The sequence below is a fragment of the Egretta garzetta genome, unplaced genomic scaffold (genome assembly GCF_000687185.1).
Source record: "Egretta garzetta isolate BGI_Z169 unplaced genomic scaffold, ASM68718v1 scaffold595, whole genome shotgun sequence".
NCBI lineage: Eukaryota > Metazoa > Chordata > Aves > Pelecaniformes > Ardeidae > Egretta > Egretta garzetta.
The window spans coordinates 460,809-471,897 of NW_009259682.1; the positions used below are offsets into that span (position 1 = coordinate 460,809).

At 53.4% G+C, this 11,089-nt stretch overlaps 1 protein-coding gene across 1 annotated transcript; it reads left to right on the forward strand.

The window, feature by feature from the left end:
• The first annotated feature begins 3,657 nt into the window (after positions 1-3,657).
• On the forward strand, positions 3,658-10,768 carry SLC16A2 (solute carrier family 16 member 2). Its single transcript, XM_035894049.1, has 5 exons — positions 3,658-3,797; positions 7,772-8,234; positions 8,701-8,844; positions 9,376-9,604; positions 10,465-10,768. Exons 1-5 carry the CDS (start codon positions 3,673-3,675, stop codon positions 10,683-10,685), a joined length of 1,182 nt encoding a protein of 393 aa, XP_035749942.1. The 5' UTR covers positions 3,658-3,672; the 3' UTR covers positions 10,686-10,768.
• The last annotated feature ends 321 nt before the right edge of the window (positions 10,769-11,089 follow it).

The following is an 11,089-nucleotide window of genomic DNA, read 5'->3' on the forward strand; positions in this document are numbered from 1 at the left end:
TTTGAACAAGCCAACAGTTTGGCTGCCTTTGTTAAGTCAAGGTGGGAAGGGGCACTTTGGGGAGCTTTAGCTGGAGCTTTACCCCTTGTGCGATCACGCTGTGGGAGAGCTGTTGGTGGGATGCTCTCCTTGGTCAACCTTTCTGCTCCAGAAAAGGGGCACCAGCTCCATGCTGGGTTCTTCCCATACCCCAAAGCATCCTCAGGACCACCAGGCAGGGCCCATCAGCTCTGGAGGAGTCTGGGGCTGCAGGTGGCCTGGGCTTGGTGGCAGCTTGGGCTGCTGCCATCCCCCAGCCCGCAGCTGTCCCTGCCGGAGCGAGGAATGGGGTGCGTGGAGCCGGGGGGGCACGGCCCCCGCGCGGCCGCTTTCCTGCCTTCAGGAGGGGCTGTGGGTGGGAGCGGGTTGGCATGAACGTGGCTGGGCTCGGCGTAACCGGCAGTGCCAAGTAGGGTCAGCAGGGAAGTGGCTATCAGGGAGGGACAGCACGCATTGAGCCACCTCTAATGTTGCCAGCCCCCAAATCAGAAGTCATCTTCACTCCTCCTCACAAAAGGAGAGTGCTTTAAACATCTTTTGTTTAACTAAAAAAGCACTTTCTGAAGCCTTTGGTGTTTCTGTAAAGGCATCCCTTGGAGAGGTGGTTTCTCAGCCAGGTCCCACCATGGCAGCTCCAAAACCAGCCCCTTCAGCTGGTGCTTCCAAGAGGCGGTTGGACTTACGGCACCTAAAGACTTGATCAAGTCTTAACCCGACTCCTGTCCAAATTCTGCACGGCTCTTGAGCTCCTTCCAGCCCCGGCCTCAGCTGGATTCAGTCCATCGTTTCTTTTAGGCTCTGCTTGATCACACCGCGCGGCTGATAAGGCTTCGTGCCTCTTGTGGGGGCTTGTCTTTGTGTGCTTCAGTATCTCGCCCAGATTATCACTCACAGAGGGTTGTGAGGTGTGGCTGGGCTAGGAATTAACCATCTCATCCAAACCCTGTGGAAATCAGAAGCAAATATTCCCTCCCCCCCACCCCTTTTTTTTTCCTTTCTCCTGTGGGCTTTAAATCAAGTCGTAACTTCTCCAGCATCTGAGGAGCTGCCGAAGGGAAGCCCTGACTCAGGCTGGTTAAGCCCCGTCTGGTTTCCACCAGAGGAATGGCTGCCTCTGCCCTTCACGTCCGGGAGAAACTTCAATACCATGTTACACAGATTGCCAAAAAGAAACCCTTCACCTCCTGGAGTGGACCAGGAACTCTGGCCCCATCTCCGGAGGGCAGGTTTGGGGCTACGCTCTACCTGAACCCTGTTTTTTTTCCCCAACCTGGGCTTCTCTGCCATGTCTTTCCTCCAGCCTTGCCCTGACCCGGGTGAGAGGAGATGGCCACCGTGCTGGGGCTAAGCCGGGGGTGACCTGCGCAAGCCGCGCGCTGGGGGCTGTTCGGTGCGAATCGCTTGGGGGCCAGAGCCGGGGCTCAGGCGGTTTTCTCCTGCCCCTAGATTTTGCCAAGGTTTCCTTCCAGTGCTGGAGCTCTCCCAGCCCTCCCGGCTTCCCGGGGCTTCGCTGGGAAGTGCTGGGAAGACAAAACCCCGCTCTGGAAGTGAGGCTATTGTTCTTACTAATTTTAACTTGATGTTCTTCCCCGAGCCTATTTTTATTCATTGCTTGTGGTAAGCCCTTTCTCTAAGGTAGAGCAATTTGCCACGGGACTCTTTTTTTATATTTTTTTTTTTTGTGTGTGTGTGTTTACCGATTTTAATTGAGTGATATCTCCTTTTTTACAAACCCAAAGCTGGAGGAGCTTTTAAGCGCCCGTTGCTGAGCCTCTCGCCCCGGGTTTGCTTTGATCTCCGCAGGTGAGTATGCGTTTTTGGGGCCAGAGATTGATACTGCTTATTTGCATGTAAATCTCTGGGTTATTAAGATCAGAATCTGGCCCTTTAAATTTAATACTTTGCTTTATGCTTTTATTTCCGCGTTTCTTAAAGTAATTTCCAAAAATAACAAACTTCAAACATGATGGGGCCATCTAACGTTTTACTGCCTTGGCTGGAGTAGAAGGAACATTTCTGGAAGTATATTATCCAATTTAACGAGCCGTTCCCATCTTGGCTTCGCTCCCACCCCTCACCCCCTCTTGGAGTTGTTTTGGACGGCTCTTTGGAGCCGTGCCACCTAATCCTATTAGAAGGACTTTTCATTACACTGCGCCTTGTGTTTATAACCAAGAAAATCAGCCGGCGAGGGGGTCCTCTCCCTCACCCTTTCACATTTCGCCTGGTGTCGAGCCGAGAGCCCGGTGAGTCCCCCGAGGTTCCCGCACAGCCCTTGCTTTTCTTCTTATTGCTCCGCTCGGCATTTATGAAGGAAGACGGAGTAAATTGGGTCCTTGCGAACTTACAATTAATTTGGAAGGGTCAGTTCTTCCCAGGCTAGCGAGGGCTTCTTTGTGTGGTCTTTTTTGAAAGGCGGAGGTTGGAGAGGCTGTTATATAGCCGGGATTTGCTTTTAATAGGGACCTGGCTATTTTCTGAAAGTCTCATGGCTCTTGAAGGACGGGGTGTTTTTGCACAGCAGGGCTGTGCTAAAAGGGTTTGCAGAGCGCTCGGTTTGGGTGCAAAAAAAAAAACCAACCTCAAAAAAAGGAATCTAAAAGCCCAAGGAGCACGTGTCCTGGGGTCCGTGCAAGGCAGATCGCGCTCGGCAGCCCAAAGCCAGCGCCTGAAGCTGGGAGATGCTCCAGGAGGTCCCCCCGCTTGGCTGCCGGGCAGGGCTGGGGCCCCCTTGTCCATCCGTCCGTCCTGCCCTCCACCCCGTCGAGGGGACCTCTTGCTTCTCCTCAGAGCTGGTAGACTGAGATTTTTTCCTTACCACATTGCTTTTCTTGAAAGCCTGCCTTTCCTCCCCAAAATAGTCACCGAAACCATTAAAGGCTGAAATAAGCTGCGAGTAATAAAAGTCTCTGAAAAAAGACAGCCAGCCAGACAGTGGTTTTCTCCAGAGGTGGGTCGGAAGGAGACATGAGATCACCCTGGGCATTGCCCGGCAGGGCCGGGGACGTACTCAAACCTGGCCCGAGCCCTGTGTCCCCCATCAGCTCAGCTGTGACAAGGAATCCCCGCTGAACGTGGGGTGAGGGGGAGGTGAGGTGGTCCCAGCTCTGGGGAGCAGCGATGGGTGAGTGTGGTACCTGGAAATGCAGAGCTATAACTTGAGATCAAAACTCTTCATAGCCAAAGCCGGGGAGCAGAGGGCTCTGAGGAGCTCAGGGGGCTTTTGGCCATGGAGATGTCCCCTGTGGAAGTGGCGTTGGTGGATGTGTCATTACAGACACGGCAAGGGCCATTAGAAAAAAGCGTTGAAAGCTGGGTGCCTTCCCGAGGGCGCGGATGAACCCAGCAGAGGGGAATAAAAGGAAAACCTGGCTGTGCCTCCATTGCACGGGTGAACAGCAAGACGCTGCAGATTGCGCCCCAGCCTCAACGCCGGTGGGCAGCGCGGGTGGTAACCGTGTTATTTATGAGCTGCGCTGTTAATTAACGGTGCGATGGGGCTGCCTCTCTGCCGAGACCACCTTCAAAGCCGGAATTGGCCCCTGGTTGTTGTCCTTCTGACACCTCTTTGATGTCCCACCCTGACCATCCCCTTTCTTCTCTCTCTCCCTAGCATGGGTCGGCTCCTTGGCCATGGGCATGATTTTTTTCTGCTCTCCCATCGTCAGCATCTTCACTGACCGGATCGGCTGCAGGACCACAGCAGCCTCGGGAGCTGCCATCGCCTTCATCGGACTCCTCTCCAGCTCCTTCACCAAGTAAGGCTGCAGAGGAGCCGGCCAGCTTTTCAGTGAGCTCCTCTTCCTCGCTGTTCCCTGCAAACCTCCCTGTCCCCACCCCGCCTACACATCGCTGCTGCCTTTTGGGGCAAAGCTTGTGGTTTCCATCCCGATGAGAGGGTCTCCTGGCGTCCCTACAGCCCACATGCAGCCCACATGCGTGCGGCCTGTTTCTCTCCAAATTGAACCAAGTTGCTCTTTTGTCCTTATATAACAAGAGAGTGAATTTTACCTGAGCGAGGGAATTTATTTTAGGGGATTTCAGCCCTCGGGTCCTTCATTTGATCTTTAAAACAGGCAGCGAGAAGTTGGCGTGCCTCTTGTGGGCGGCTCCAAAGAGACGCTCGTGGACAAAACCGTTCTCCCTTTACAACCAGTTTCACATTTGGTACTGAAAGTAAATTAATGCTTAAAATAATATTTGACGGGTTACACCTGGCAAGAGGGAGCTTCCATGCAGGCCAGACAGGGCGGGGGATTCAGATGGGGTTTGTGCTGTTCCCGCGCCGGCTTGGGCGTTTGTGGCAGGGCGGGGGGGTTGCTGCTCCTCGTTTTCCACGGCTGAGCCCGTGCCATGAATTTCTGCTGGCAGGCACTCGCCGATGTGCATTTGGATGGCAGGTGTACCTGATTCGATGTGAAAATCTTTCCAACCCAAGGCATTTGCATCTCTCTGGGAGCAAAAAGAGGTCACCTCCGGGGTCCTTTATGCAGCGCTTGCTCAATGGCGTCTCAAAGGCACCGTGAAGACACCCTCTAGAGCATCACTTGCCCCAGTTTTTCTGAATAAAACCATTGCTTTGGGTTGGATTTCAGTTAAAGCCAATATTGTTTTAATTAAATTGCTTCAAGAAGTGGGTTTGTTCTTTTTTTTTTTTTTTTTACAGCAAATACACACTAGTTTCCCAGAGGGCGGCTTGCCTGCGCTCTGCTCCTCCCTGCCCACCCTGGGGATGCCAGCTCCCTTTTTACCCTAGTCAACGAGACCTTCATGCTCGCCCCAACCCTGGTTCCCTGGGGGTGCGTGATGGGTCCCCGAGTCCCCAGCTGCGGGAGCCCCCCATTACGCTGGGAGCGGGGAGGCAGCTCCTGGCAAAGCCCCAGGGACCAGGACCGATTGCAGCCAGGGGACTTGGGATGCTAAAACCATCTCGGGCAGCGGCATGGAAGGAGCCACCCTCTGTGACTTCCTCTGCAGGTGCTACCCCTTTGTATTTCAAAAGCTAATAGTAATTGGAGAAGGTGCTGTCGGTCCCGAGGAAGGTGTGCCTGGGCTCCTGGCAGTGCACATCACAGGCGCTTCCCATCTAATCTTGCTTTCCTTCTAATCAACAAAGCTTGGACTCTTTAAAAAAAAAAAAAAATCAAACAGTACAGGCAGAGAAGATTATTTCCAGGAGAGCTCCAGAGCTGAAATCCCCATTTCCTGCCTTCTTGCTCTCGGTTCACATTCCTTTGGCTGCCTTTTAAGGGAGAAAGGAGCCCCTCCGCAGCTGGCCCGAGGCCAGGGACACTGCCTTTGGCACAGCCGAGCCAGAGGAAGAGCAGCGGGGCTGCGGGATTTGGCAGCGCTCCATCTGGACGGCACGAGAGCTGGTCCCGAAATTCAGAGCTTCGCGGCTCCGGCTCACCCAGAACAATGGCGACGCTTTTTGCCAGCTCCCCCGGCCGCGGCTGGAGATGTCCCACCCCATGGGCTGCATGCGCCGCCGCAAAAAGGGAGCTGCTGGGTGTGAGCTGCTGCTGGACGGGCTTTGAAGCTGGGGCTTGGTGGGCTCAGGCAGGGCTGGCTCAAGTCTGGATGAAGCCTTTAGCTCCTGGTTTCTCTCCAATGGGTTTGCTTTGTCCAAACAGCAGAGCAGCGGTTCCCAGCACTGCTACCAAGCTGATCCAAAAACCCCTCAGCCACTGAGCCTGCACGGCAGGACCCCAGCACCCAGCTCAGCGCCTCCTGCTCTCAAAGTACTGGGAGTTTTGTATGAAAACTGCTAAAAAAACCCCAAAATCTGCTGAAAAGCAGAGCTCTAGGGAAGGCTGAAGTTTTCTGGATGGGGTTGAGGTGAGGGTTGTCCTCGCTTTGCTGCCTTGCACCAGGGTGTCTCCTGCACCTGTAATTGGCTCGAGCCACCGCAGATCTTATGGGCCCTCAAGAAGAGAGAAATCCCAGTTGTGTTAAGACTTCACCTTCCTCTGGTTTTCAGGGGGATGTTTTAGTGTGAGGAATGGGAGATGGTGGCTAGTTCAGCAAGGCTGTCTCCATACGCCCCCCCCCAATGCCCTCCCAGCCCCCCTCTTCTGCACCGCTAAGTGTTCTGTGGTGGGGTTCGAGTCCCTTTTCATCCTTCCCCTCCACAGTTTCTGCCTGGTTTCTCCTGCAGAGAGAAATCCTTCAAACTTCTGCCAGCGGGGCTGAACCAGGGCCGTTCCTGTTGTGAGCTGTTAAGTGAGAGGCAGCCGTCGGGGGGGAGACCCCCTTGTCCCAGGAGATGTCGTTATCCATGGGAGACCTCGTTATCCGAGGGACACGATGCCACCCTTCCCAGCGGGGAGCAGCTGGCCGATTCCCAGCCAGCGGGGCGGGAAATCCTTGCTAAGAAGCGTGGCTGAAAGGAGCCCCTGCTCATGCAGGGGTGTCTTAGAGTCAACGGGAAGCAGATGGGAACCGCGGCATTTGTCTCCACTTATCCAATACGTCAGCTTAGCTGCAGAACCAAAGCTGGTGTGACCCAGCTGAGATGGCCAGGGCTGGTGCGTGGGAGGTCGGAGACAGCCTGCGTAGCTCAGCTGCTTGTCTGGCTCCTGCGGAGGGGGTTTCTGATGTGGCTTCAGCCTGGAATAGCTGGAAATTGCCTTTCATGACAGTCATTTGTCTTGGAGCCGTTGGGTACAGCAAGCACGTTCTGCTTTCTGCTTGGCTAGCTAAAGAGACGAGCGTGTAATGGAAGAAATGATGGGCTTGTAAACGTTTTCTGAACTTCAAACTGCTCCGTTAGCTCTGGGCTGCTGTCTTCCCGCTTGCTTCATGAGCGGCGCTCAGTGGTTCCCAGGAGTGGCAGAGTAAAGACCCCGTTTGTGCAGCGTCGCTTGCCCGCTGAGCTGCCCAAACGTTTCCATCTCCCATGCAGTATTTCATGGCAGACTTCTGCAGCCGAATGTATTGCACGGGAATGAAGAAAAAAATCCTTCTTCTGGAAAGAAACACAACGGGTTTTTTGCACTGCCTAACTTGAGGCTCCTTTCTCAGCTGCTTCTGTTGGGAAAACCAGGCTGGCAATTGGGAAACGGGTCCTTCCGTGCGCTCTCGGGACTTTCTACCTGTTCTGTAGAGCAGCCACTTCGCTCCCTCCTCAACGTAAGCCACCAACATAAGGTACAACTGAAATCTATTAACTGTCTAATTGAAGCTCCCAGAGGAGCTTAAAGAAGAAGAACTTAATTAAGCAGCCTGGAGCCTGGGCAGAAACGCAATGTTCCCTTCCTAAGTGCCTAATAACCAGCAGGGTTGGTGCCTTCTGCTTTCAAATGCTGGGTGCAGAATGTTTTCAATTAGTCCTTTCAGTGGAAAAAAAAAAAAAAAATGGATTCCTAGCTAAAAAGAACCCACCCTGCCTACCTTTAGAAAATCTTGCTTGCTATAATTTAAAAAGCTTTCAAGTTAGGTCAACTTCCCAAGGAGGGCAGGTTGGCTGCTGCCTTCTCCTCTTCACAGAAAGCACTACCCAGCTGGACTTCATTTTCCCGAAGATTTAACGTGCCAGCTGTGAGGATAAAAGAGGATAATCCTTGCTTTGGCTAGGGAATAAGCTCCTGGAGGTCAGGCTGTCTGTGTAGCACCTGTGGTATGTGAGACCTGGGCCTTGACTCCAGGTTTTGCAGGACCGCAGGGCAGAAGGCTTCCTTACCTCTGCATAACGGAACCACCTCAATGTGGGTTATTTTTTTTTCCCCACTAGGTCTCTGGAAGTTCGTTATTTCACGTATGGGATCCTCTTCGGCTGCGGCAGCTCCTTCGCCTTCCAGCCCTCACTGGTCATCCTTGGTCACTACTTCAAGCGCCGCCTTGGCTTGGCCAATGGCATCGTGGCCGGCGGCAGCTGCCTCATCTCCGTGCCGCTCCCCTTCTTCCTGAAGATGGTCGGGAAGGCCATTGGGCTGGCGCATACCTTCCAAGTACTCAGTGCCTTAATGCTCATCCAGATATTCTTGTCCCTGACCTATCGGCCCATCTTGCCTCCTTCTTGTGACTCTCAGCACGATGGGCAAGACAAGCTGGGCAGCCGGAGTGTGCGGCAGCAGTGCTGGTCCCAGACGCGCAAGTATTTCAACTTGAGGGTTTTCCGGAGAAAGACCTATCGGATTTGGGCCTTTGGGATCGCTACCGCTGTCCTGGGATATCTCGTACCTTACATGAACCTGGTAACAGCTTTGGCTGGGACTGGAAGGGGAGGGAGGTCCCTTTGCCCAGAGTGAAAGGGCTCCTCCGTGCAAGCGAGGAAGAGGTGGGAAGGTGGAGATGGGCAGGAGGGACAGAGCCACCAAAAACCTCGAAGCTAAGAAACTGCTGCAGGCACATCCTGTAAACAGGAATAGTGATGGGAGGCGACAGCTTGTTAATGCTCCTGTGTGTCCTCTGCACCAGGAGGGGCAGAGCGGTCACTTCCCGTGGCTCCTGAGGACAAACCTCGGCAGCAGGAGAGGAGGGGGCTGTCGGGTTCGGGGTGGGCGGAAGTGGTGTGTGCAGGTCAGCATGGTGCGGACATGAGGGTCACACAACCACCCCCAAAGCCACCAGCCCTCTGCGTGAACTCTTGTCCCTTTTGGGGATATGAGAGGGATTAATTTATTAAGGATTTGTGTCCTTGCGCCCTTCCCTCCATCCTAGGTAAAATACGTGGAGAAGCGATTTCAAGAAACCAAAAAGGACTGGATCCTCCTGGTTTGCCTTGGAGCCATGTCAGGGCTGGGGCGCTTGGTTTCAGGCCGCATTGGCGACTGCATTCCCGGGCTGAAGAAGATTTACCTGCAGGTATGTCGTGTCTGACATTCCATGTAGCTGCTGGGTAACCACCGTGGGTCAGGGGGTAGGATCTCCACATCGGTATCGACGCTCTGCTTAATAACTGTCAACCACAGATACCAAATCCTTTACCAACCATTACCTAACGCCCTTGTCTGCTGGGAGGGAAGAAAATGTATTATAGAAGGATGTACAAAGAAGTTACACACTTGATCTGAGGTCTTGGTGTCTGTTCAGCAGTCAAACTCTGTGGTCCCCACTCTTCCCAAACTGCTGGACACCCTCTCACCTTCTTATGGTTTTTGAAGAACAAACTGCTGAAATCTAGCAGCTAATCCAGCAGCTAATCCTTCCTAAAGCTTCTTAAAAGGTTATTCTTGAGGGCTTCTCCGAGACGAGAGCAGAGGATGGATGGCATTGCTGGGTCAAGAGGAGGGGGCAAATGTCGTTGACCTGCTCGATGTCATCTTCATGCCTCTTCCCACTGTCCATTCCCACTCATCCTGCACCCCAATGACGTGCCTGCTTTTGTCTCCCCAGGTTGCGTCCTTCGTGCTGTTGGGCATCCTGTGCATGATGATCCCCCAGTGCCAAGGTTTTGAGGGCGTCATTGTCATCTGCCTCTTCCTCGGCCTTTGCGATGGCTTCTTCACCACCATCATGGCCCCCATCGCCTTCGAGCTGGTGGGGCCCATGCAGGCGTCCCAGGCCATAGGGTACCTCATGGGGCTGATGGCTGTGCCCATGACCGCGGGTACACCGATAGCAGGTTGGTAGTGCCGTGGTGCCAGACCTGGACTGAGCTGTTGGGAGGGAGAAGATGCTTGTAGCAGCTGTGGTGATATTTTGGTGTGAGACCAGCCATATGATTTTGAATTTGCCGGCTTATCATGTCGCATGGGGGTTGAAGTACGGGCATAGCATCACTCCATGCTATGTCCTGTAGCATCTCGGGATCTTCCTCCGGGCTGATGAAAGGTAACCAGCGGGGGAACAGTGAGAGCGACCCAGGAGAAAGCACAGAGGGGTTTTCCAGTGCCGATAAACGGTGACGCGTTATTCTCCAAGGATGCCTGGCTGCATCAGAACTTGCCAAACTAACAAGTGCAAAACCTTACTGGTTTTTAAGGGATTGGTTCTTGTTTGTAACTGGCAGCATGTATTTTTCAGCTCATATCCCCGTGTAGATAAAATACCTGTAAGCAAAGCAGGGTTTCCAGGCAGAGGCAATCTGCAGAGGAACAGCCCCTGCCTGCTTTTCCTATCCCCTCCTGGCTGGCAAAGCCATGGGAAGAGCCACCTGAGATGTTTGGGTGTTTAATGCTGTCTCAGCTCGTGTTTGGGATTGTTGGGGATGTGTCTGACTGCGTCCTGCTCTGGTTAAATGGGAAGGACGGCTGAGGCTTTCCTTCTTGGCTTCCTTGCTACACAGTGTTGGCTGCGCACATCCTTTAATCCAGGACGTACGGACTCCAAGGAATGCAGCGGGAAAAATAAAAAAGATTGGCTTAAAACCCCGAATCTCCCCAAATCTGGTGGTTGAAGCAAGCTGCAGCTCTCACTCGAGGGAGGAGACAAGTCGGTCATGAGACTGACGTGGCTATAACCGCCGTTGTTGTTCTCTTTCAGGATACCTCAATGATTATTTTGGGAACTATGATGCAGCCTTTTACTTTGCTGGAGTCCCCCCCATCATCGGCGGTTTGGTGCTCTCCGTCGTCCCGCTGGTCCATCAGCGGATGCTGAAGAAGCAGCGCCTGGATTCCGGCAAAGACAAGATGCTGGCCTCGGAGGCGGTGGTGAACGGGGAGCTGCTGCCGGGCTGCCCGGCCTCCGAAGCACACATGTAACGCCGCCGCTCGCCGGCACCACCAGCAGCCGCTCTGTAGCCCAAGCACAGGCCCTTTTCTAGACGGACCATAATTCTCAATGATTGCAGATGCACTATGTTTGTAAAGGAAAAAAAAAAAAAAAAACCCAACACAAAAAGTTCTTCTAGTTAAAGGCCTTTAACTAGCAGAAATGCTCTTTTTTGGGACAGTTTTGATTTCAAAGCCGCCTCTTTCCCCCCCCCCCCCAACCATTTTTCTAAGGAGAACTCTCACCAGGATTCAAACCTGAGCGATCTCCCGCTCCTCTCCCCCATTTTCTGTACGTCACGACAGAGGTTTACAGGTAATAAATGCCTTTTTTAAAGCAGGCCACAGACAGAGCTTGTTGAACCTTGCAGCCATCCATCCTTCTCCTCCGGTGT

Bases quoted from the DNA above. Each gene is read 5' to 3' on its own strand.
- SLC16A2 (XM_035894049.1), top strand. From the start codon at position 3,673: ATGGGCATGATTTTTTTCTGCTCTCCCATCGTCAGCATCTTCACTGAC. The intron at 3,798-7,771 runs GTAAGGCTGCAG...TTTCCCCACTAG, and splicing joins CTCTCCAGCTCCTTCACCAA to GTCTCTGGAAGTTCGTTATT. The intron at 8,235-8,700 runs GTAACAGCTTTG...CCTCCATCCTAG, and splicing joins TCGTACCTTACATGAACCTG to GTAAAATACGTGGAGAAGCG.